General features: G+C 37.2%; 2 protein-coding genes across 5 annotated transcripts; one reads left to right on the top strand and one right to left on the bottom strand.

Annotated features, from left to right (window-relative positions):
- Positions 1 to 2,050: 2,050 nt before the first annotated feature.
- EMB269 (GTP1/OBG family protein) lies at positions 2,051 to 13,020 on the top strand. Of its 4 annotated transcripts, none has more exons than XR_602698.5 (8): positions 2,051 to 3,269; positions 3,947 to 4,220; positions 8,822 to 9,113; positions 9,980 to 10,139; positions 10,995 to 11,103; positions 11,339 to 11,463; positions 12,305 to 12,447; positions 12,535 to 13,020. XR_602698.5 is itself a non-coding variant. In XM_008780237.6 (7 exons), the coding sequence occupies exons 1-6, from the start codon at positions 2,221 to 2,223 to the stop codon at positions 11,432 to 11,434; spliced, it is 1,980 nt and encodes a 659-aa protein (XP_008778459.1). In that variant the 5' UTR covers positions 2,141 to 2,220; the 3' UTR covers positions 11,435 to 11,463; positions 12,305 to 13,020. The 4 variants fall into 4 exon arrangements, 1 of the variants encoding a protein (XP_008778459.1); XR_015967955.1 differs by having other exon boundaries at positions 2,141 to 3,269; positions 8,822 to 9,131; XR_602699.5 differs by having other exon boundaries at positions 2,141 to 3,269; positions 8,822 to 9,131; positions 12,305 to 13,020.
- Positions 13,021 to 14,835: 1,815 nt separating this feature from the next.
- Positions 14,836 to 19,214, bottom strand: LOC103698243 (Phototropic-responsive NPH3 family protein). Its single transcript, XM_039124615.3, has 4 exons — positions 18,942 to 19,214; positions 17,616 to 17,682; positions 16,266 to 17,456; positions 14,836 to 15,574 (listed from the first exon to the last, which is right to left on the bottom strand). The coding sequence occupies exons 1-4, from the start codon at positions 19,031 to 19,033 to the stop codon at positions 15,035 to 15,037; spliced, it is 1,890 nt and encodes a 629-aa protein (XP_038980543.1). The 5' UTR covers positions 19,034 to 19,214; the 3' UTR covers positions 14,836 to 15,034.
- Positions 19,215 to 26,957: the final 7,743 nt, after the last annotated feature.

Here is a 26,957-nt window from a genome sequence, read left to right as displayed (position 1 = left end):
CGAGTGCAAGGTCTGCTCTCTGTTCAGCAAATGGAACAATTGCAAAGTTTGACTACTCTCTTCTCCCACACCCGCCCTACTAGAATTGTAGACACTCCAATGTGAAATCTTACCGGCAATGGTACCTTCTCAGTAGATTCCTTTTATAAATTCATTAATAAAGATGGGCTTCTTTGTCCTTATTATAAAGTCATTTGGAGAGCTGCTATCCCTAAGAAGATTAAAGTTTTCCTTTGGCTAGCTTTGAAGAACAAATTGCATAGAGAGGAGGTACTTGCAAGACAAGGATGGCCAATGAGCTCAAGTTGCCCGCTTTGTGGAGGTAATGAGAAATCTATCTTATTATCTCTTTCTTTGATGCCCTTTCACCTAAAGCATTTGGACCACCTTCAAATCTTGCCTCAAAATTAGAGGATGGCCAACCGACGTGCATCCATTTTGGGTCACTTGGAGGAGGAAAACAATCCAGCCGGCATGGAGAAGAGCTTGGGACCAACATTTGATCGCCTTGTTTGACATATTTGGTTGGAGAGGAATGGTAGGATTTTTCTTTGGTGTCAGGACTCTTATCTCCTCGATCATGCAATGAACCTTACATACCTTCCTTTTTTAGGCACACCTTGGATTTGACAAGATTAAAGGGCATAGCAAGATTTGAAGAAGTCTTTCTTCCTTAGTGGCTAATCATTAAGTTTACATCCTCCTAATCAGGATGCATCTTTGTACATTCTTTTCCTCTTCCTTGTATTCGTAAATTTGGAGGGAAGTGCTCCTCTTCCTTCTTTTCCCCTAAAAAAAAAGGAACAATATTAATGAATTAAGATGTTTCAAATGCCATGCTCTAAACTAGAATAGTAATAATAGAGAGGGGGACCTAACCAAAAATAATATGCATGTTCCAAAGTTTTTTTTTTTTTCCTAGCAACAAAAAAAGAAACCATATATACTGCCAATATTGAACAATACAAACAAAACTTAATTTCCAATCAAAATGACTACATGACAAGCTTGGTGCCGGAAGTTACCTTAAAAAAAAAGGCTCGCATTAATTTATCAGTGTTAATACAATATGAGAGGACTCCAAAAAAAAGAAACCCACATGAAACGACTAAGAGGACGATAGCAAGTAGGGACGGAGGAGAGTAGCAGAGAGAGTGGCGGACAGTGAGGATGGAGGAGGGCAATGGCCGATAGGGATGGAGAAGGGCCAATTCCCCCATGGCACACCCAGAATATGGGGCCAGAAATTGCAGAGGAGCAGGATCCGAAGCGGTGGCTGCTACAAGAATGGAATATTCCAAAGCATTCGCTTCTGGAAGAATTTGAACTAATTGTGCCACAGTCGAGCGTTTCTGTCCAATCGCTACATAGACACAAGTGGGCTTGTTTGTTCTATTGAAATACTGAATCGAGTGAAGCCGTGTTGCGTAACAAGACACGACTATAGGTCGCCAACGCCTAGAAGTACAAGTGGTCGCCCTACCGGTCACTCTCAAACTCACTACTTGGGTGACGGTTCCTATCCCACTCGTCGGTTTATTTATTTATGATTGAGCTAACTGACTGAAACCTTTCCACTGCGGCAAGGTTAGACTAAACAGTTGGTCAGGCAGAAAGATCAGACTCAGTTCGGTATTCCTGACCAATAGGGTCCTTGACTCTGAGGATGTTGGTAACCCGCGAGGATGGAGGGCTACGAGGATGGCGGCTGCTACAAGGACTGAGAAGAGGACTTAAGATTCAAAATCAGTCTCTTACTCAAAATAACTAGCAGTGGACTTTATATATATATATATATATATATATATATATATATATATATATATAAAGATGCAGGGACTGACGCTCTTCAGAGAAATGATTGTATTTTTTATGCGAAAGAAGGATCCATCATCCTCCATAAGAATCCACTGTTGGATCGTGCAATGGCCGCTTCAACATACATGAAGGGGGATGGTTGAAGTAGGTTGGAGCTTGTTTAATTCTTTTAATTGTTTTATTTGGCAGACATGAGATAAGCTATAATTGGCCCAGTCCGTATGGTACTGACGGACCGGGTCTGGGAATAATTCCTCGTTTGCTCGACCCATCCCAATTCCCAAATCCACTTTTAGCCTAGACCATTTGTGCAGGCCACGTAGCATTAGTCCCTCAAAATAAAATTCCAAACGACTTCCACGATCCCATCCTCCCACACTCTCTCTCCCACTTCTAAGGGATATGGCGTCTGCCGCCTTATCTCTCTCCGCTCTCTGCCCTCTCTCCGCCGGTGCACGCCCGAAACCCCAAAACCCTAGAAAATCCACCGTCCCCAATAACTCAAAATCGAGCCCCAATCTCAAATCCCGGCCCGGCTCCGGCCGCTCCTCCCTCCCGCCGGTCTATCGCTCCGGCGGCGGCGAGGCCACGACCTACACCCGCCTCCCTCCCAAGGACGACTTCTCCCTCGATCCCTCGCTCGTTCTCTCCCCTGGAACTTCCGGCGAGATCAAGCTCTATGAGTCCTCCGTTCCGGCGTTAGAATCGGCAAATAAGAAGCCTTTAATAGATCACAGCGACGGAGGCATAAAAAGGAACAAGAAAGGTTGGAGCTATATTGAAGATATTGATGAAGAAGATGAAGAATTCTCGGATTTTGATTCGGAGGACGATGAGATCGTTCTGGACTCGGGGTTTGATGGTAGCGAAGAGGGAAAGGCCTCATCTTTAGAGTTTGAGGCTGAGTCGGATGGGGAATTGGAGGGTTATTTTGATGGAGACGAGGAAGTTAAGGAAGGGGAGATGAAGGAGAAGGGGGTTCCGGCTGTAATGAGGTGCTTTGATAGGGCGAAGATATATGTGAAGGCTGGGAATGGAGGGAATGGGGTTGTGGCGTTCCGGCGAGAGAAATATGTTCCCTACGGCGGTCCATCCGGTGGAGATGGAGGGAGGGGAGGAGATGTCTATGTGGTGGTTGATGGGGCGATGAATTCTTTGCTCCCGTTTCGGAAAACTGTGCACTTTAGGGCAGGGAGAGGTGGGCATGGGCAGGGGAGGAAGCAGGCCGGAGCCAAGGGGGAGGATGTGGTGGTGATGGTGGCTCCTGGGACTGTGATAAGAAAGGCGATGAAAGGAGGGGTGGAGGGGGAACTGTTGCTGGAGTTGGTGCACCCTGGGCAGAGGGCACTGCTCTTGCCTGGTGGGCGAGGCGGGAGAGGAAATGCCTCCTTCAAGTCAGGGACTAACAAGGTTCCAAAGATCGCGGAGAATGGAGAAGAGGGTGCTGAAATGTGAGTTCCTTTTCTTTTGCCACCAAATACTATTTGACTTTTTCATGGTTTATTCGATTTGCTTTTGTTTTTTATGATCACATTTGTGTACTAGTGGTCTTTGTTAAATGTTAGGATTTTGATGTAGTTTTTGTTGAATCATATAATTTGGCCAACTAAATGAAACTGTTATGTCTCATGATTGATAATGGGGCCATATTTGTTAGGTTGATGGCATGCAGCTCGTGCTGTGTACCAATGTCAAATTGGTCCCATGTGCCATTGTTTGATATAAGAATTTGAAATTGGATAAGAGGAAGCCAAATTATGGCATTGTATGCAGCAAAAATATAAAACAGCAAATGACTGTTAAAAGGCATTCTTTGGTTTCTAAAAAGGAATTTCAGAACCAAATTCCTTAAATCTTCTTCTTCTTCTTCTTCTTCTTCTTCTTGATCTTTATATGGTTTGATATTTCTGTATCTTACCTTTGCAACTGATAAAAATTAATCTCCTTTTATATCTTCTTAGATCAAATTCTGGCAAGTAAGGTTGAAAGAGTAATTCAAATATTTCTTCTAGTTGTGGTTACAATATTATCAATCCATTATTTTTAGTCTATAAGAGACCCTTATTTGATATCAGTAATTATTCATTTCAGATAATTTGATTAATCAATCAAAAGTTTGTTTTGTCAGGTGGTTGGATTTGGAGCTAAAGCTGGTTGCTGATGTTGGAATTGTGGGTGCTCCAAATGCTGGGAAAAGCACTCTTTTGAGTGCTATAAGCGCTGCTCAGCCAACAATAGCAAATTATCCTTTTACAACTTTACTTCCAAATCTGGGAGTTGTTTCATTGGATTATGATGCCACCATGGTTGTTGCAGATCTGCCAGGTTTGCTTGAAGGTGCACATCGGGGCTTTGGTTTAGGTCACGAGTTTTTAAGACATACCGAACGATGTTCCGTCTTGGTACATAATCTTTCATGTCAAATCAATACCTTTGATACAATATTGCATATTCAAATGAATAAGAATTGTTACAATGACTAGTTGAGTTCCTAAATATTATGTGAGTCATTATGTTAGCTTTTTTGGCATCCATCTGTCCTATCTTGTAGGCTTATTCTCCTTTAATTATGTGTAGATTTGCTGCTGCATTTGCTGGGATTGTACAAGCCAAGTCATCACTTATAGATATTGGTTACCCTAACTACATGGCAAAGCTTATGATTGTGAGCTTACCATATGCATGGCAACATTGGTTTCAAAAATGACATTGTTTCCTTTACCTCAGAAATTTTAACATTTAGTGAAACTGTGGACCTTTCGCATTAGGTGCTAGTTTTGTATGGTGAGAATTCTTGTTTTTCAGCTTCTGGTCCATTAGTAGCCTGGAAAGCCTAATTTCGAAAGCCTCAGCCTAGAAGCGTCTTCCTAAAACCTCAAATAGTCCAGGAAGCGATGTGCCTATCTCGAAAGCCCAAAAGCTCACCTTCTTTGGAATTTTTGGTTACCTTCTTCACCTTGAATTTGGTTATTCAAGTTATAATTTTTGTCATCAGATACAAACTTATTTAACACAGTGAAACTATAATGTTTCTCATTAGTACTAGTTTTTCATGTTGAGAACTCTTATTACTCTTGCTTTTGTGTGTATACCATTTGGAATTTCCGTTACTTTCTGCTACCTTGATTTGGTTCTACTTTCTGTTTGTCATCAGATAAATTTAGCCAACATGATGTATAAAATATTCCATTTAATGAATAAAATGTTATCTAGTAATTCAGGTTTTACAAGAGGCCTTGTCTGGTCTTAGATGGACATAGTGAAAATTATGCGATAGATTGAGCTACCAGCATTATTTTGTACTGACAATTATCTTTATCTGATGGCCCTTACATATTTTTATTAAACTAGCGAGTTGGGCACATCACAGTCAAGGAAGACAGATGGTAAATAAATTAAGAATATAATTATAAATAATCAAATTATATTAAATATGATATATAAAATAAGAAAGCAATAAATTTCATGCACAAAATCAAAGTTAAGGAGGAAGTTGAGAGATATGGGCTTGGATTGGAGAGAAAGTATCTCCAGAAAAAATAAATTTGAAATTAGTGTAGTAGTAGACATATTTGGAGAGAGAGTGCTCCTAAATGGTTTAAATTTAAAATTAATAGGAGGACCAATTGAATTGGAGAGATAATAATCTTGTAGTTAACTAACAGAAAGAAAAATATAACATATTGTTTTTTATATTTACTCATTCTGATCACTTTTTAATCTAGGACTTGTTGTTGATTGTTCCTCTTTTACTTTGCCATTCCTTATGAATTAGGATAGATTCTAGAAACCCATGGAGGTTTGAAGATTGGCTGAGACTCTGAAATCAAAACACCAAGCTATCTGAATTCTGGTCCAGTAGTAGATGAGCATTTTACCCACCTTAAACTTAGATTCTGGTAGTGAATATATTTGTAAACATTGCAACAAATATATTCCAAAGAAATTTAGAGGCAAATAAACTTTTTGACATAAGTTGGAGTATTCATAAACTTCAAATCTTATAGGCATCAAAATCATATGTTAAATTGCCATCGAAATATTATATAATATATTAGGCTATAGGAATTTTTTTTTTTTGCATCATATTTTTTTTTGAAGAATGCAACTTGATGGTCTCAATGCATAGTCATCAAGACGATACATTTAAACCCACATAGTACAAAATGATTTGAAATAATGCCTAATTTTTCACCATTTCATTTATTTCCTATGTTTTCTAATTTTTTTCCTCCTTGAACTGTTTGTCACTGAGGCATTATCAACCAGCTTAGAAATGAGCGTTCAGGCCTTCCTTCTAAACTAAAAAGCAGATTGAAAAGGCCTTTACAGTATCGTAATTCTGTGTGAGAATTGTTAAATTTGGTTGTTATAATTTCAACAGGAACTAAAACCATCAAAATTGTTGAAACCAAAATCAAACTGAAAATATTTTTTGAACCTTGCCCATGAAATTTAATTGGGTTTGGAGCTGAAGAATTATATCCATCCATCATTACAAGAAATTTCACTGTAGGTTACTAAAAAACAAGAGGAGATATATATGGGGATGATAGATCATGTGCATAGAAGGTGCAAAACCTGCTAACTAGAGAGAATGGATAAATTTGAATGGAGGTATCATGAGGTGATTGTATCATATATAAGATCATCATTTATGGGCCACATGAAAAGGGAAAAAAGGAGCGAGAAAGAGAGAGAAAAGGAGATGCTAATTGGATTGTTTCTTCAGTTTTCTTTATTCGTAGGGACTCCTGAGTTCTGTAGGAGATGTGAAAGAGGAAAAATCAGGAAGGCTTTGGAGGCTGGTTGATCTGTTATGTACACTTCCCATAGCCTCCTCCTCCCTTAATTAAAGACTCCAGATACGGAAGGGATTTTGGCTGCAAAAGCCTCTCCCTTATATATACAGATACATATACATGTATAGATGCATGCATACATGCACCAATATGTAAAGCAGAGGATACATGTTAACAATTTTCGATATCACAGCTGTTGGAGTGAATCATCGGAAGATTGGAAATTAGGTGGTTCACATCTAGCTTAAGGTAAAACTTGTCCAAAATAACCCTATGTGTTTATTCAGGCCCTTGGTCCTACAATGTGCTAGAATTGTCAAATTTGAGCGCAGTGGATATGGTTTTTTAGGAATTCAATGAATTGATATGAGGTTGTAAAAACTTGAATATTAAGTGATTTTCTTTTAGAGTAGATTCCCTAAACCAGAGCTATGCAATTAGTGAACTAGCGGGTGGTATGGCTATAAAGCCTTGTGACTATGGTCATTGATATAAAGGACACCAGGTAAAGAGGTAGTCTCTCTCTCTCTCTCTTACGTGCACACACAAAGATAGAGGAAGAGAGAAACATATACTTTCACCAGAAAGCCCTACAGGCTACAGCTGCTACACCCTCTAAAAGGGAAGCTTGTCCTTTCATTTAGTGCCAAAGATCTATCCTATAGGACTGAAAATGTCAAAATATCATAATTAAAGAAGTGTCAGATTTTCAGTTAAAAGTACCATTTAGACTGCCATGTGTAATGACTCCGCAGACATCACTTAAATGCCATATCAAGCTTAGGTAATTGCTAGATACAATCTATGATACAATGAATGGAATCAGATATGCTTCATCTTCTTTATGTGTGCAAAGCTTGAGGGGAGCATTTGTCACCATCCGCTTTGGCTAAGTTAAAATTTGATGAGCTTTTTCCCAAGTTAGGTGGAAGGAGAGGCTTAAAAGCCCATGTAATTGAACTTTCACATTTCTATGCACCACTTAGACTTGGAAATAATGATATATTGTCATGCTTAGACCCACTAGCCAGAATTGTCAAATTGCAATTATAGGTACCCAGTCAAAGACCCAGTTACTGACTGTAATTATGAAGGCATCCAGCTGGAAGTCTTAGTTCGAAATTCTGATACTTAAAATTAAAAGATGAAACTATCATTTCTTATGCAGAGTTTTTTTTTTTTTTTTTTGAAAAAATATTTCTTATGCAGATTTGCCTGCTTGGAAGTCCACCCATGATCATTTTCCTGGGCTTTGTTATTGGAGTTGGTATTGTGTAATCATTTTTGGATAAATAGATTTAAAACTATCTAAACATGAATGTGAGGTTGAACAGGGAACCATAGACATTAATGTGTGGGGTTGACATTAGATAGGTTGTGTGATCTCTCAGTCAATCCAAAATTTTGAAGGATGATGTGGTTGAGCATTTTATCTTTTGAAAGAGTTATAGGGAATTTAGTCTTTTTTAGTAGTTATTTTGCTGGTGTACTTGGCATCTTTGCTGAAGTTATTGAATGTGGTCTATTCATCTCATTAAAATTCTATCACTTGAAACATGGTATCAGATAGTCCTGCTCTGAAAGATAAACTGAAAACATATAAGTATAAGAAGAAAGAAAGAAGAAGGTTTTTTTGTTCATTGAAAATCAAGAAACCCTGTGAAATTTGTTAAATGATTGTTAGTGCGGTAGCATGAATCTTATACTGTAGGAAAACTGCAGAAAATAGCAGATAGTGTTGTTCTGCATGAATTAAGCTTAATTTATTATAGATAAACGAGTACATAAGCTGACTGCAAGGCCTTGGTGTTATATCTGTTATCCATTTCTGTCATTCTGCTTTATGCCTATTCTTGTGCGCTTTGCTTTTGCTGGGTTACTTATTCCGAGTCTGCATGTAAACCAGATAGAATTTTTGCATAAAAGTTTTATTACATCCTGTCTTGTTTCCAATGTTTCAGTTTAACACTCTTAAATATTGCCCTCTTCTAGTGACATGCCTTGTGAGGTCATTCAATACTGTCAATCATCTTATTGGAACTCCTTGTGCCCATTTTTTGAGGAACCTGAATTTCCTAAATTGAATTCTAAATGCAGGATAAATAATGTATTAAGATAATTCTTTTTTTGTTTTTGTAATTCTTTTTAGCTTATCATACCTTTGTAAGTGATCTAAGAAAACTTTACGTGTTGGAACTTAGGTGCATGTTGTTGATGGTTCTGGGCAGCAGCCAGAGTATGAATTTGATGCAGTTCGGTTGGAACTGGAACTATTTAGCCCAGAGCTGGCAGAAAAGCCTTACATTGTTGTATACAATAAAATGGATCTTCCAGAAGCATATGAGAGATGGAATTTGTTCGAGGAACATCTACAAGCTTGTGGCATTCATCCTTTCTGCATCAGTGCTATGAACAGACAGGGGACACATGATGTTGTTCATGCTGCGTATGAACTTTTACAGAAAGAAAGGGAGGCAAGGAAGAAACCTGAAGGTCATTGATCTGTAATAAGTAAATTGACTTAATCTTATAATTTATTTGCATAATTACCTGTCAATCATGTAGGCAGCTTGATTTGCATACTTTATTAGCTAGCTACAATGCTGATGAGACTTATTTGTTTCTCTTGTCAATATCCATATTATTAAATTCATGCTCTACCGTTTTAATAAGTCTAGATTTGGAACACTGTTTCACTCAAGCTACTAAATCTAATTGAAAACTTGCAGGCCAGCTAGGTTGTTGGCTTAAGAATATCAGAACAAGTTTTATCTTGGGCCTCTTTTCAACTAATTTAATGACTCTCATAAATCTCTTTATGCACAAGAGGAAAAAGAATTAGTGCATGAGTTTTTTCCCCTTCTGGTTTGTGGAAAGGATTTTTTTTTTGTGTGTGTGTTGTGGGGGCTGGTGGTAAGGGTGAAAGGCAGTTGTTCATTGGCCTCGTCATAAACTGCTTCATTACTTAAGGTGCTGTTGTTCTTGTATTTGTTCTTGAAAGTACAATCCACATATCAAATGCTGGAATCTTATGCCCTACCTTGGACTATTCAATATCAGTATTTTCTGCCATTTAGTAGTTGAATTTAGTTAAGAACAAATGCTAAAACCTGAGGTTTTAAATAAATGCTGAGATGATACATAAGTTACTTATTTGAAGTATGTTATACTTTTTGCTGCTCTTTGTCAGAGAGCTTTGTATGGCAGCTTCTAGAATTTGATTTGTTATTTATTTCTTCATGTTTTTTCTGTAAATTTAAGGTCAAGTTGCTCCTTAGAAGTTGGTTGGTGATCTTATTCATAATTTGTGATTTTTTGTCTAATCATTTTATTGATAGTTCCATATATCCCTGCTGCAGAGTGGATGAATGCGGTAAATCTGAATCATGTTGCGGACACGATACAAAAGCAACGACGCTCTTCAATGAATGATTTTGAAATCTTTCATGATAGCAGTTCCAATGCATGGCATGTAGTTGGAGCTGGAATACAACGTTTTGTTCAAATGACAAATTGGCAGTATGTCTTCTCCTCCTTCACACTTATATTTTGTTCTATTTCTATTGTTGCAATTTTAGCCATTTTTTTATCTATTATTGTGCCTATTATCTTCTGTATTAGAATTAATTCTTTTCATGGTATTGTATCTACAATATTGTATCTATTGCTTCCAAGAGATACATAATGAACAATTAATCATTGAAATTATCCTTCAATTTCTTTGTCCAGAATGTTTGTTATTATTGTTCTTATTAGCAAATCAAATTTGACTCGAAAATGAATTGTCTATGTATGTTGAGCATATTCATGTTATGATGCTCATCAGAAAATACTGGTATCTGTTTAAGCATTTTACCACATGGTGATGGACTCATTTTCTTATAACGAACATGCTGGTCATATAGCTGTGTTTTATATGTTCTGCAGATAATATAAGGAAAATGTGAAAAATTAGATATGAAAATTTAAAAAAAAAAGATAAAGAACGCAATGAGGATTGATCAACTTAGAGAAACAGTTAATAAAAGGAACAAATTTGATAAATTGTTTAAAATAACCTTCATGAACCAAAAACGTAGATGAGGACAAAGATCTCTGGTAGGGCTTGTCAACCTGCTCTTCTTTTGCAAGTGCACTATCTTGCTCCATGGCTGGCTCCTATTAATATTTTTGTAGGCAAATTGTGTATGTTTCTGCTTTGGCTATAGATTATGATCAGGTCAACTATAACATGTTAAATTTGGTTGGATTTGCTTATTTATCAAACCTGGATCTTTATGCAAGAAATAATGCTGGCTTTATATTCATTTTATTTTATTTTTTTCTACTTGATTGATATTTTTTTTATACTGAACTGAAAACTTGTTGGAGTAGGTATACAGAATCTTTGAGAAGGTTCCAACATGCTTTGGAGGCATGTGGTGTGAACAAATCTTTAATTAAGCATGGAGTTAAAGAGGGTGACACAGTGATTGTGGGGGAGGTATGCTTGTAGTCCCTATTGTACTTGTTCTTAAGCTAAGCAGTAGTTGTTCACAACAGCTAATTATCTTTTCTTGTCGTATAGTTCTTTCCTTTATTTCAGGTTGCATTTACATTTCACCACTTTTTGGATTTTGGAGTCTTCTGAAGTCAGCAAATTTATATTTAATCCACATTAGTACCATAGTTCCTATGAAAATTGTACTGTCTAAGAAATGTCATTTAATTTCTACCAGATGGAGATGGTGTGGCATGATGAAAATGAAAATATTGGCTCATCAAGCACAAGAAAACAGACAACTGGGTCTATCAAATGGCCGGACCTAGGTTAGAAGAAGGGTGTTCAAGAAAATTCAAACCGGTGAGAAAAGATATCTTCTTTTCAATTGATTATTATCCTATAAACTTGAGCATGGATTGATCTTCAAAATAAGCAACTAATTCAATCCACTGCATGTGACGAATTTTATATATCTACGTAGTTCTTTATAGTACATGACAATGAGACCCATCATTAGTTGATTTTTGAACCAAGCAACCTAGATCATTTTGTGGTTTTATGTTTGAACTTTTTATTACTCCCCCTCCTAAAGTCGTGCAACTTTTCGTGCTAGACAAAGCCCCTTTGCTTTGTTAAACAAATTAACAGATTCTCCTTAATTTCCATGAGCCTGACTGGATCTTCTTCTAACTCCATGCGGCACCATACAAGCGATATCCTCATGTAATAAACTAAAGAAGTTTCCTCTTTTTTTTTTTCAATTATCTCAACCTTTTTATGATTATTTTCTATTATCCTTATTTGTGGGGCATTGTGATCCAAAACTTTTCTATTTGCTAATTTATAAATACTAAGGTAGTGACACGCGCAAAAATGAATTAAATTGGAATGTCTTGCTTCATGTTGGATTCATGGAAAAGGAAGTGTGGTTGGAAGAAATCATCATCAAGAAATACTGGATCACTGGATTTGTTTCCAGGTTTTTTGGATTATTGAGATGTAAATATACATGCATAAGATTCTTGCTGTTATACGATAGTCCGAAAGTATGATCATTTTCCATTGATTATCTCATTTCTGGATAAAAATTGAAATCTGCAGTTGCCAAAATTTTTAATTTGAAAATCATCCCAAACACAAAAGAGTACTGTATAATGATTTCTTTTGATTATTAAAATGAGAAGAGATGTTCCTTTTTTAGCTTGCCTGGATCAATGGGCTTCAGATGTAGGGAGCTGGTGAATCGAACCAAGACAGGTATATCAGTTGTGGATGGCTGCTTTCAGATCTTGAGTAAACCTGCAAGACAGCATGTTATCAATTGAAACTGCACTCAAACTCCAGGTAAATCAGATGCTTTCTCTTAGTCTTAATCCACAGCACCTAGAGATGTCTAAACTGCTGAACGGCTCACTTGTTTTGTATTTAAAGTTATATTTGAGGCAGGCTCAGTAGTGTGACATTTGCTTGCTAAAGTTGATGGCTTCAAGATTGGCTATTTAGTCTGAGGGGTTGAATTACGAGTGGACAGTAACAGATAAATGTGTCTTGATGCATCTTGAATTGGCTGTTTGATCATCATGCCAAGCTTTACCCTTCATCGCTAGTTTGCTGGCTCTATTTTTTTTTATATATACTGAGAAGACAACTTGGTTCTTTTGCTCCGTGTTTCCTTTGGAGGTAATCTAATTATCCTCAACTTATATGTGTAATTGTGTAAATAATTTTCTTTCGCTTGTTTAGCTTTTAGTATTGATCCTTTGTATTTTTTGTACTTCTCTTTTAATTAATTGGGTGGGCTTTGCCCTCACCTCTCATCAAAGAGAAAAATGTTATATTTGTAATCGTCAATCCATAACATTATGAAGTAGCATGACAAAAATGGCTGGGACGAAAATGGTCATGGTTCTAAAGTAATTCTGCTCGTCCGGGACCTCCTTTTTAGCTTTTCTTCCTTCTCTTCATAATTCTCTCTGTTCTACTTGAATTTCTTGACAACCAAAGAATTGTGAACCTAGAAAAAATAATCTTGCATATGCAATTGGGATACTAGGCTCCGGATTCTGTGTACATTTTCAGTGAGATGTCTCTTTTGAAAAGTCTTGAAAAAAAAAGTTTCATATGCAAATAAACAACTCTATACAGTATGAAGGTGCCCAAAGGCAGACACGCTGAGGAGCATGGCCAACTTCCTGCGAAAATTGTCAGATCTGACGCTGTATCTCGATTTCTTTGGAAAAAAATATTTGGGTTCGAGGTTCTAAAATCTAAAGTTTGAAGGCACCAAGTGCAGATAAAACTACTCGAGTGCCTCACCAAGCTTTGCCTCGTAATCTCATTGGCCCCACCATCTCTATCTTCTCCGGTATCCCACCTGCCTCGTTCCTAACCTTGCTGGCTCCATACCCAGCGCCTTATCTCTGTCCCATCTCTCTTCTCTCTCTGCTCCACCTAGCCTCGCCTCCTAATCTTGGCAACCTAGTACGACCACCTATCTCCTCTTTGGCGTCCCATGCAACCTCATTTCCTACTGGCACCACTCTTGCATCATTATCTCCCTTCTCTTCTTTTTTTTGATAAACCAGATTTATTAAACCAATCTTGTATAAATATATATGTGGGAATTGAAAACTAAAATATTCAAAAACTCAGAGAGAACATCTATCGCAGCCATCCACAAAGTAGATCCAGTATGAAGATGGTTCATGAGATTCAAAGATGTTGAGAGCATGGTGAGGCTAGTCGATCAACGCTCAATCAGGACAACAATCTAATGGTGAAGATTCCAACCCTCGACTTCAACTCTCACCCTATTCCCTAAGTCAGCCTGCACCCTAATCTAGCCCTCATGCACCATCTTAACTAGTGAGTTGATCCTGCACAACTCAACCCATCTGCAATTCTCTCTGTATGAATTTTGAACTGCAGGTTGAGTGGCATCCACCAAATAGTCCCTGAAAGTGATCTTTAGTAGACCTTTCTTTTTATGCAATAACATTAAATTGTTGATTGCAAGTTTTATCTTTCCCAATGCTAGATTAGCTCAGCTGGTTAGACCTTAACCACAAGGTCGAAGGTTCAAACCCTTCACCGTCCAAATACTCGTTTGTTTTTAGTTCTTTTTTTTTTGTCGCATGTTTTCCCTTTCTATTTCTTATAACTGACATTTTTTTGTTAAGAACATGAAAAAAAGAGGATTTTCAAATTCAAGCAAGTCCGAATGCCTCTGCCTCAGCATCACTTGGGAGGTCGTTTATTGTTGAGGTAAGACTTCAGTCTTGAAGAAGGATATGAGTGTGATGATTATAGCATGCTTCAGAATTCGTGAAAAATTAGTGCCGAAAATGTAATTCTGTTATACCTATGTTATCACTCAGAAAGAGGAATTCAAAAGGTTAGAGGGATAAGCTGGAATAAACAAATAAAGAATGTTACATAGCTTGATATTTTTTTTATCACATATAGGACCAGAAATGCACTTTATCTTCTGTATCTCATCATAGCTGGATCCCTTCAACAATTACTTAACCAAAATTACTGCGAATTACCCTGATTCCGTTTCGTTACATATGTTCTTTCCTGAAACAATTGATGTCCATTTCATGAATATCTTTGATCAGCTAGCATTTTCTTCGTCAGAGTTAGGGATGTTTCATATTTGCAGCAAACTAAATCTGTTTTTCCAAAAAAGTTACAAGTATTTATATATTCTTCCAACCATCACACAGACGATTATCATCAAAGATACTGCAAAATGATATTTACTTTGTACAATGGAACATGTCTTTCGGATTCAGAATCGATTACATTTTTAGAGTGTTAGCAGAAAACAGAAAAGAAATTTCATGCAAAACAAATATTTATCCTCAACTATATGGAAATCAACACAACCACAAGTTTACACACTCAAAAATCCATGACACTCATAGCCTCAAGAAATGGAGTGGCGCCGCCTCTTCTGAAACAGAAACCGGGCATCTGAAGCAGCCTTTGCGCGAATAGGTTTGACATCCTTCATACGAAACAGTGTATTCAGCTTGCTTAGCTTTTTGGTGAATGACCTGAGTAATTTATTAGCAGGATTTGCCCGAACAAGCTCCTGCTTCATCGAGGCATGATCTTTTTCTAAATCAGTCAGCCTCATCCTCATTCTTGCAACCTCAAGCTTCAGTTCCCTGTTCTCTCTCCTCACTGATGCATAATTATCCCTTGGGGAGATGGCACCACTCCCCACTCCACTGCCTGATCTTTGAGGATATTGACCATGCACCAAACCAAAGAAGAACTGATCATGGTTTCCATTCATGGCATTTCGAAGCCTGATCTGCTCATAGTACAAGACTTGTACTGCCATTTGCACAGGTAGCCGCTCATTTTGAGCTGCATGGCTGCATGCATCTTGAGACAGCTTCTGGCAATCTATGGTTTTGCACAGGCGGTAGCGTTCTGATTCCTTGATGTTGGGATGAACCTGAAAGTTAGGCCATAATCAAATATTTTAAATTCTTTTGACGGAAAAATATTTTAAATTCATCAATATGGTCATTGCTTGCTATCAGGGCAACGGTCAAACCATATAAAGAAAAATCATAACCAACAAGCCTTGTTTTATTTCTTTGGCAAGACCTTATTATGACTTGAGTTCTTCGCTAATGTAAATTAGTTTTTTCCAAGGGTCAATCCGGATAAAAGTTTCCAACCTTGCAACTTTAACCTCCAAGCCATGTCGCCTCTATATTGCATCGAAAATTTTCATGAAATTTAAGTGGTAAAAGGATTGCAGAAAAGCACATGGAATATTTAGAACAAGTGATAAGAACTGAGATTTTGGAACAGAGAAAATTAGCCCTATTATCAAATCAAGGATTTCTAGGAAGCTCAAGACTTCGGATTTCTGATTACTGATGATGGTCTGCAAGTTTTATGGTTGTAGAATTAGAACATCAGGGATTAAGAAAATAAGTGTTTGTTGTTAGAACAGCAGATTGATTCAGTTCTGATATATTCCGATGGAATTAAGCTAACAATTGAAGCAGAGAAACTAAGCTCACATACATGTGGGCAGCGAGAGTTTGAGCATTATTAGGCTTGTTCAAGGAAACTTAAGTATCCAGATTTGCTATTATGTGAATAAGATGACTGAGTGATGTGAAGAATGTTACCTTTAGGAAGATATCAACAGCTCTATACAGACCATCATTAACGACTCGAGCATGATCTGGGAGTAGCTCAGCCAGCGCGATAAACTTTGATGGCGTCAAGTTAGAATCCAGTGCAATTTCTGCGAGATAACTATCCATGAGCTTTGATACCTTGAGTATGGAGCTTTGTTTTGGAGAACTTGGACTGTCAAACTCATAGCAGCCATCCCTGTCCTCTCTCAGCTGAGACCCATCATCCTCTTCGTCATCCAAATTCACAAAGACGGAAAAGATCCTCGATACTGAATCATTGTCATACAACAAATGATGCCCATTGTGAGAGTTGGATGGGATTAGTATGTCTTCAAGAATAGCTTGGTCTAGCTGCAAACCAATTCTTCTTTCCAAATCTGCTTTGCAGATGGTGGATGAAGAGGCCATCGTTGCGGTCTTCAAAAGACCTGAAAGAAATGCCATCGGAACCGGGGACTTTCTTGATTGGGTTGGAAGTAGGCTGACTATGGCTTCTACAATAACCTTTTGTTTCTTCTGTGTTTCTGCATCTGAGAAGCTCCCCTTTGATGTTTGAATGTCTCTAACCAAGAGGTTTTGGAGAGAGTTGTGGGCATAATTGATCAAGATCCTGCTAATGCTATCCTGTTTGAGACCCTTTGATTTCATTGCAGAGAGGACTCTCTGAAAGAAATCTAGGCTTAGCACTGCTAATGCCTTTCCCCACCAGTCTGATGGGGGCTCTACCTCTACTGTCATTGGTTTAAGGGGTAAGTTATGCTCAAGTTTGGACAAGCCAGATGTCAGCTGCTCTTTACAGACATTGGTTGCAATTGCTGTTATGATTCGGTTGACCAAATTAATCTCTTCTGCTAGTGGAAGGAGGTTCTCACAACGGTGGAGAACAGATATAGAATTTGCAATGTTTGGGATGACTGTTTCCTTTATGTAGATTTCAGTCCGTAGTTCCAAGTTTTTGTCTGCGAATTCTTCGGTCATTTGTAGATAGTGAGCTGCACATCGCAGCATGGCCACGTTTGAGAGTGTGATTTCTATGCTCACACCATAGCAGAACTTGGCAGCTAGTTCGAAAGCTTCTGCTCCACCTGGTGTGCCTTGGAGATTTATGCGCGTCACCTTTGAATCTTTTGCTTCAGATAAAAGCTTTCGAATCTTTCCACACCGAGAGACCAGAGGGAACTGCAGAGAACAATGTGGTAAGCATTGAGCAACAACACTAACAATTTAGCATTAAAATTTGGCAGTACCTACAGTTTCATTTTTCCCTTAATAAACCTTCAAAACTGAATATCTTGATTCCAAAGACAGAAGAGAAGAATTACTATGACTTATTCTCACCTTGTGGAGTGCAAAGCTCGATGTTCCAACTTCAACTGTGAGATCACTAGAAACATCTGAAAGGGGCCTGAAGGTGGATGAACAGATATATGAAATTAGAACTAGTAGAATGAATCATTTGACAATTGTATGGCTGACAAACTAGATTTTGCTATGATGGTGAAGTTGGTTATTTGAAGAGGCAAGACTCAAATAAAACCATTTTTTGGCACATGATTCCAACCAAATCTACATTAGATTCTGATAAAAATAGAATGTTCCATCAAGATCTTGTATGTACAAAGGTAAAGTACATTCAAGATTTCTCCTTGCCTATTGATCAAGTGATATGGTGAAGATCAATTCAGTGACAAAAAAATGCATGGTTGTACTAGTTATAAATTTTAGCATCATTGTATTTTTTAAAGGCAAGGGAGGGAAATCCACACTAATTCATTGTTTTGTCTAACCATTTCTTTCAAAACAATCTTGTCGAACTCTTGCTTTATGTCTCATCCATATACTACTTTGATGGATTTTCATAATGCTATGAACTGCTGTCTGTATGTAGGATGCTAACGGTGCCGCACATCGGTGCAGGTTGCTTGCAGAGTTTGTGACAACAAAATATGTGAAGGAAAATTGGTTTCTGATTTTCCATAAAACTCCTCCTGAATTTGGGGGAAATCTTGCGTAATGATTGACTTCTTGATATAATTAATTAAATTCTGTCTAATAAGTGTCTTTTTTTCTGCTCTCTCTCTTTCTCTCTCTCTCTCTCTAAGCCTCTGGAAGTGCTGGAAGATTTAAATCACTGAATGTAATCCATGAGATGTAGCATGCCGCTTGTACTTTTTAACCATTTGATGGGTGGTTTAGGAGATGAAACACAATATATTAGTTGGCTGAGATATCAGATCACTTAGTAATTTGTAATAAATCTCTGATAGCAAATGCACTTTTTATATTGACTTATTTACCTTTGACATTTAACACTGTCAGTAAAACAATGTTTCCTTGCTGTTGTATCCTCAAAAGATAGAAACACACACATACACACACAAAATCATCTCATCACACAACTTATGGAGAGAACTATGCCCACTTTTTTAAAAAAGAAAAATAACGAAAAGAGAGAACTATTTCACTGAAAAAAAGAGATCATGGAGTAGAAATTCCCTCTAACAGCCTTTCTTAATGTAAACAAGTCCATGAACCAAATTACACCTGGGATACTAACTAAATTATATACCAGAACAAACAACTCAATTGTAGGAAAACTCAATATTTAGTACTTGGAAAACTATTAATGACTTTAAGAAGTTAAGAAGAAGAAGATAGTGTTACCATTCGGTGGCATGCCGGGTGCTTAAACTTGATCGAAATGTTCTCTTTCCTGAAACATTCTGCTTCAATTCAGTAACAGTAGCAACCCCCATCTCTCTCTCTCTCTCTCAATAGGAAGGCAGAGTGCTGCTATAAATTCTGATGCAAATGGACGGAAAGAGGGGTTGAAGGTTCACGCTTTCAGGAGTGTAATGTGTATGTGGAGGGAAGCGTGACTCTTATGAGAGGGTGTGGGGTTAGAATTGGGATAAAAGCTGTTGAGTTTGATGAGAGAAAAAAGTTCTTACAACAGTTGGGTACTTGATGGGGAGGCTTCTTTTGCTGCCTCATCCTTTTACATAGAAGAATTGGTAGAAAGGTAAAAGTTATAATACCATCCTTGGCAAAGAACCCCCTTTATTAACTTATATTGGAGACTAACTCCTTGTTTAGTCACTTGCTAAGAAGCTTCCTCTTATGAAGGCCAAGTCATTTCTGGTAATGCCAAATGATGCATGATAAATGGTGGCATGTGCTATCAATCTGCTTAACAAGGCTTAGGAACTAGATAGTAGCCAGTGGAAGTAAATGAAGTTTCAGGGATGCTTTTTTTTTTTAATCAAGTTCAGGTTGCGATTTCTTTTTCCCTTCTATGTGCAAATAAGCTTAGTTTTGTCATTTAATGATCAATTGTTGATTTGACTTTGATTTCATCTCTTCTCCTCATCTTATTGAAATCTTTGAAGTTCAGCATTTTTTTTTGATAATTAATCCTTAAATGCTAGACATAGATGTCCCATAGCTCCTAATTGTAAGTTAGCTCAATGCTTCCACACCATGCACATCATCTCACTAATTGTTTCCACATTTCCCTTTGAACTTGCAATAACTTAAAGAGTACAGAAACATCCTAAAAAAATTTAAACCTGTGATCTCCCAAATAGAACAAGCTACCAACCAGTTAGGCTAAGCCATTGTCGGTGTCACTTTCTAAGCTCTCTTTTGCTTCAAAATAGATATGATTTTCTTTGTATTTTTTAATCCTATTTTTTTATTTTTTCCATATAATATGAATATTCTACCTTAGGTTTCAGACCGTAAGTAAATCGAATGGTTTGTTTATTTGTTTGTTTGATTTAGTGTGATGGAGAGGAGAAAAATAAGAGAAAATAACACACACAAGGCAAGCTAGTCTTAATGGATAGTCTTTTTTTTTTTTTTGTGAATAATTTTTGAGCCCAATAGTGACAATGTCACAACCATTTCATCAGATGGAGAGTGGAGTTTTCAGTTAAGGAAAGAAGAAAGATTGGGGTTTCATAGAAATAGAAATAGGTTAGAGGTGTTGATTATCAAAAGTTGAATGATTTATATGTAGATTCAAAGTTTATTAGGGAGTTAGAATTCAAAGAACTAATGGAATAAAAGAAGATAAAAGAAGGGACAGCTATGCCTTTCTTCCATCTTTCAGGCCTAAAGTGGGGGTTGGGCTTAGTGGGGGGCTTGGGGGGCCTTTCATGACATCTAATTGATTACTAATTGATACATGTTGGTCATGGTATGCAGGATTCCTGTGGGGTTTCTGGTGCTTTTTTGAGAAAAGCTATCATAATTCATGACTAAGCCTATGGATATAAAAACTTCAAAGGTGATAAAAAAGAGAGTGAGGCATGAAAGAAAAAGTAAAGCTAACCTTAAACAACAAAATTGGGTTCACTTTAGAGCTAATTTTCTGGAAAGTTTAGCAGGCTATCATTGAAGTGCACCAGAACTAGTTTTGTTGTGGGGGCAGGTATTGTACATTAGACCCTTTCCCTACACTACTTAGACAGTGTTGATCAATGGCACACCGGTAACGTAACATATTACCCTGCAGAAATTGATTGGAACCAACTGATGGTGATCGGAAGACTGCGAGGGGTTGGCGGAAGTTGGTAGCATGGTCTTTGATAGGTGAGACAGGAGCAGGAAATGGTCTCCATTGTCACAATTAGTGTGACCAAAGAAGCTGATTTGGAGGAAGGAGGGGGGACAGGGGTTCATGACAGGGGGGTGTGTGTAAATATTCCACAAGACATGGGTGGGGAAGAGGTGATGGAATCATTGGGATAGAGGAACATAGTGGCCCTCATAATGGCGGACCAAAAAGAGACATGATGATAGTTTGGCCTCATAGTTTGTTACTCTTTTATTTATGGTTTGATTTTGCTCGTATGATTGCACATCAAGTAAAAGGCTGAAGATGATCTAGCTCTTATATTAGCATGTAGATGTTTTTTGGCAATGTAGGGCTACAAGATTATAAAGTAATGAACCTTATTTTACTCTTATGTGAAGTCCTTCAAGTTCTAAATTTGACACTAGACTTACAGATAACACATTCCATTGGATGCGCGGACCATTGATTGCTACTCATTTGAGATCCTTGAACCTCCAACAATTGATAGGGGGCTCGTTGGTCCATAGAAGTGCAATGTATGCATACATAAAAAGGATTAGTATTTGGAGTGTTGGGCAAATACAATCAAGAAATAAGGATGTCGCGGACTTCTTTTCCCGGTTTGTGTAATTAAATGGAATATCACTCACCAAGTAATAATAATCTCTATCATCTACTTAAGCAATTAATAAGCAAAATAATCAAGCAATCTGGAGAAACATAATTTTTAATGTAAAAAATCCTTCGATGTGAAGGAAAAAATTATGGGACCTAGGCCATCCAAAATCTTCAACTATTTAGAATAATGGGATTACAGTAGGTCCTCTCTAGTTCAACTAGAGGCCATACAAACATCATCAAGATTGAATCTTGCCTTTCACAATAAGAACATTCATCACCAATAAGGTGGATTTCAACAATGAACAACAAAAATAGAAAATAGATCTCACCAAGTGTTGATGCTTGAAATAATCAGTGGAGAAGATTTTTCAAAAATCCAAACCATTTAGTCTATAACTCTCATTGCCGGAAACAACATACTAAAATTTCAGCCAAATATGAATAAAATCAACTGTCTGATCATTTGACAAAGTAGCACCCATTTTTTTCTCTTCCTCTCCATTTTCTTCTTGTTTTTCTTTTCTATTTTCCATAGTCCGTGTTACTCAGTTTTCCAGAGTTACTATACTACTAGGCCTAGCTATTTTGGAAAACAAAAACACTGCCACACTATCTTATCCCCTTTTTTTAATTTTTAAATGAGATGGATTTCACATGAGGAGGGGCCACACCAACAAATCTCCCCCTCTGACTCTTCTCTTCAGCCTTCAACTTGAACACCCACTTATTCTTAAGTGTTCTCTTACCCTTGGGTAGTTTTATCAACTCAAATATGTAGCTCTTATGCAAGGATTTTATCTCCTCTTACATAGCTTTTAACCACTCTCATTTTTGTTTATGATTTATAGCCTCTTGGTAGCATTCTCGTTCCCCCCCATCAATGATTATCACATACTCATGAGGAGAATATCTCTAGGAAGGTTGGTGCTCTCTAGTAAATCTTTTTAACTAAGGCTCAACTAGTGGTTCTGGAGGGGCTTGCTCAACATGCTCATCTAGCACATCATTGTCAGGTGCGAGCTCATCAACTATATTACCATCATCTTTCTATACATTTTTTATAATGTCTTCATTCATCATGGTTGGAGGCACTATACCTAGATCAATATAATTTTTAGTAATAGACTTCAGCTTTTCAACTTTTTCAAAATTTAATAGTCTAGTCTTCTAGAAACACAACATCTCTGCTTCTAATAATTTTTTTATCAACTGGATCCCATAATCTGTAACCAAACTCTTCATGTGCATAACCCAAGAAGGTAAACTATTTAGACTTGCCATCAATGTTGGATCTCTTATCTTTAGTAATATGAATAAATGTCCTACTGTCAAACACTCTTAAGTGATCATATGATACATCTTTTCCAATCCATACTCTTTTTGGTACATCACCTTTAAGAGGAATTGAAGGAGAAAGATGGGTCAAATCCACTACAATTCTCATTGCTTCACCCCAAAAGGATTTAGACAATTTAGCATGAGAAAACATACACCGAACTCTTTCACAAATAGTACGATTCATTCTCTCAACAATTCTATTATGTTGAGGTGTTTTAGGAATGGTTTTCTTAAGCCTAATACTATGATCTTGACAATATTCTTAAATGGACCCCTTTATTCACTACCATTATCTGCTCGAATATACTTCAGTTGTATTTGATTTCTCTTTCAACACTAGCATGAAAATGCTTAAATACATCGGGCATCTAGTCTTTAAATTTTAAAGCAAATGTCCATACTTTTTTAGAATGATCATTAATAAAAGTAACAAAATATATAACACCACTGAGAGTTATAACATCCATAGTGCAAATATTAGTGTGAATTAAATCCAAAATATATGATCTTCTATATGGAGGGGATTTATGAAATACAACTCTATATTGTTTACCAAATAAACAATGAGTACAAGTCTTTAGGAACGTATCTTTTATAGAAAGGATTTTATTTTTAGCGAGAATGTTAAGTCCCTTCTCACTCTCGTGTCCAAGCCACTTATGTCATAATAATTAAATAGTAAAGTCTTCAACTTCATTCACCTCTCCATTGCATAATTTTGCTTGCATCATTTAAAATGTGCATAATTTTTTTTCTCGTTGCTACCACTAGAGAACCTGGTAAGCTTCCATTTTTCTTTATCGAAGTGGTTATAGTAACCTTCATCATTAAGTACTCTAGTAGACAATCAAGTGGAGGTAGATATCTGGAACATTATCTCATATTTTTCAGCAATAGTTGACATCCAATGTCGGTTTGCAAGCAAACATCTTCCATGCCCATAATTTTAGTTACTCCATCATTTTTTACTTGACACTGCAAAGATTACCACTAGTGTAGGATGTGAAAAAGTCCCACCGAGATTTACACAAGCATTATCACAAATAATAACGATATCACCATCAGATGCAACAACAGTTGTATTTTTTTTCTTCCTTTTTTTCTATACCTCTCTCTCTTGATTTCTCTCTTTTAAATTTTCTGCACTCTTTTTTCATGTGCTTTGGCTCGCCACAATGAAAACATTTGATCTCTTTTCTAAATTTGGATCTTCTTCTTGACTTATCATGATAGTTAAAATTGTGCAAAATTCTAATTTTACTTCTCCCTCGCTTTTTTTTAACCAATGGCTCTAACTGTGTAGTCATACCATATTCTCTTCTTCTAGTCTCCTCATTAAGCATATTATCATTTACCATTCACAATATTACCATACCATTAGGAGATGAATTATTAAGTAATACAATCAGAGTTTTCCAATTATCAAGAAAGGAACTAAGCAACAACAATGCTTACAATTCATCATCTAGAATATTTTCATAGTATTTAGCTAAATTTTGCGCCTTATACTTCATATTCACAAGCTTTTTGATCATGAATGCCTTGTTCTGTGCAATCTTTTGCTCATTGAGACTCTTTAATTTCTTCCATAAACTATGGTCATTAATCTCCATAGCAACATGATGAAAAACACAATCATCTATCTACTATCTGATTAATCCAACTGTCTTTCTATTCATTTTCTCCCACACTTGCCGAGTTTTGTCACTTGGTTTGGCACTATATCCTTCAATGGGATCATACAAATCTTTGCAAATAGTAAATCTTTCATTTGGGGCTTCCAAATTAAATAATTGAAATATGTGAGTTTAAGCACACTGCCACCTAAATGCTCTTCTATAATCAATACAAGAAAAATTCAACCACTAGCAACCTTGCTCTGATACCACTTTGATGGAAAAATGTAATCAAGAAATAATGATGCCCCAAACTTCTTTTTTCTCTTTGTGTAATTTATATGGAATATCACTCACCAAGCAACAACAATGTCTACCATCTACTCAAGAAATTAACAAGTAAGATAATCAAGCAATCCACAAACAATAGACAATACAATTTTTAACATGAAAAATTCTTCGATGTGAAGAAGAAAACCATAGGATCTAGTCCAGTCAAAATCTTCCACTATGTAGAATAATGAGATTACAGTAGGTCCTCTCTAGTTTAACTAAAGGCTACACAAATATCATCAAGATTAAATCTTGGCTTCCACAACAAAAACATTTATCATCAATAAAGCGGATTTCAACAATGAATAACAAAAATAGAGAATAGATCTCACCACATGTTAATGCTTGAAATAATCAATGGAGACGGCTTTTCAAAGATCCAAACTGTTCAATCTATAGCTCTCAATGTCGGAGACAACATACTAAAATTTCAGCCAAATCTAAATAAAATTAACTATCCGATTATCTAACAAAATAGCATCATTTTTTTTTCTCTTCTTTTTCCCCGTTCCCTTCTTGTTTTCTTTTATGGGTCCCGTAGTTTACTCTTTCCCATCAGGCCAAATTATTTTGAAAAACAAAAAACCTGCCATGTCATCTGACCTTTTTTTTTTTCCAATTTTCCAATGAGGTGGGTCCAACATGAGGAGGGACCACACAAACAAATACCACAACAATAAACCAATATAAAATTATGGGAAGATTTATATCCCGTCTAGATAGAGAATATGAGAAATTTTGTTTCAAGGCAAAACTAATACCACAACATAAACACGATATAAAATTATATCCATGAGACTGCTCTTGACATTCATCACCCTCCCAACTGAGGCCATTTCCGCATGTTAATTTGCAAAAATATATAATCTTGTGTTTTGACATGTACCAGCTTAGTACATGAAATTTGACAATTTTTGTTACTTTTTTTTTTTTGAGAAGAGTTGTCCTCGACTACATAATTTAGGAACCTAACCATTCCTTGTAATCCACCTCGATATACCAGCAGGCACGGTATCTCCTTCGAAGGGGGAAAAGACGACAGTAACCTGCACAACTCTACAAACACCACATTGAAAAATGTCACATTTGATGAGATGAATCAGCCAGCATAATGACTGTCTTCTTTTCATTTATGGATTGGATAATTGATGGATACCAAAATGACTTATTGCTACATGCTCCATTGTTAGGAGTGTTTCTCATGTCATTTGACCCTTATTGTAGAAAGATATGGAAAGTGCAAAATATGCTGAACTTTTCAATATTGACACACAAGCCTTGCATAGAATCTGGGCAGCACATAGCAGAATAATTGATCTGAACTGTTTGATCATTGTTGACCCCCTAATGGATTTTGATGAATACAAAACACTAGAGTATAATTTCATTTATCTTAACAATTTAATTGAGGAATTCATGTGCTTTATTAAGAATATTGTTAAGAAATGTCTAGGCAAGTTCCCATAATTTTTATGAATTTATTAAAGAAGTTTTGAGATGAAGAAAACAGATCAGGGAAAGCCGAGACGTCTCCTGATAGTCTCAGAGACGTCTCTGGCACAAACAGGAAGAACTGGCACGTTGGAAGACGTCCCCGGCACCTGCCGAGTCATCCCCGCGATAGCGGAGTCGACTCTCTCAGTAGCGGAGTCGACTCTCTCAGTGGCGGCAGAAAGACAGTTTTTCAAGAGATATGCGCGAGACGTCCCCACCGTACGCGGAGTCGTCCCCGCAAGTAAAAAGCAAACTTCCCGAGTCGTCCCCAAGATAGCGGAGACGGCTCTCTCAGGGTTTTTCAGAGAATGATTTTTTCGGTGATAAGGCAGCGGAGACGTCCCCTGAAAGAGCGGAGTCGACTCTCTCAGGGAATTCCAGAAGACATGTTTTTCTGAGATAAAGAAGCGAAGTCGTCCCCGAGGGAGAGGAGTCGTCCCCATGCAGAAAGTGCAAACAAGCCGAGACGTCCCCGTAAAGCGCCGAGTCGACCCCAAACAACGTAAAAAGTAAAATCTTGTAGCCGAGACGTCTCTCGTTGAAGCGGAGACGTCTCCGGAGCGCCTGGGACGCGACTGACAACTTTTTGCAGGTTGTTTTGAATTTCAAATCTCTCTAACTTTATCTCTAACGGCTATATTTGCTTTTTGGTCTATAAAAGGGACCACGTAAGTGCTTCTCAACAACTCTTCACAA

The sequence above is a fragment of the Phoenix dactylifera genome, chromosome 8 (assembly GCF_051530095.1).
Source record: "Phoenix dactylifera cultivar Ajwa chromosome 8, Ajwa_hap1_PhDact_Kaust_v1.1, whole genome shotgun sequence".
NCBI classification, from domain to species: Eukaryota; Viridiplantae; Streptophyta; class Magnoliopsida; order Arecales; family Arecaceae; genus Phoenix; species Phoenix dactylifera.
Note: the sequence above shows the minus strand (reverse complement) of the source record. Positions and strands in the feature narration are given on the sequence as shown.

Bases quoted from the DNA above. Each gene is read 5' to 3' on its own strand.
- EMB269 (XM_008780237.6), top strand. From the start codon at position 2,221: ATGGCGTCTGCCGCCTTATCTCTCTCCGCTCTCTGCCCTCTCTCCGCC. The intron at 4,221-8,821 runs GTACATAATCTT...GTTGGAACTTAG, and splicing joins CCGAACGATGTTCCGTCTTG to GTGCATGTTGTTGATGGTTC. The intron at 11,104-11,338 runs GTATGCTTGTAG...AATTTCTACCAG, and splicing joins ACACAGTGATTGTGGGGGAG to ATGGAGATGGTGTGGCATGA.
- LOC103698243 (XM_039124615.3), bottom strand. From the start codon at position 19,033: ATGGGGGTTGCTACTGTTACTGAATTGAAGCAGAATGTTTCAGGAAAG. The intron at 17,683-18,941 runs GTAACACTATCT...ATCCACCTTCAG, and splicing joins ACCCGGCATGCCACCGAATG to GCCCCTTTCAGATGTTTCTA. The intron at 15,575-16,265 runs GTAACATTCTTC...CCTAACTTTCAG, and splicing joins CTGTTGATATCTTCCTAAAG to GTTCATCCCAACATCAAGGA.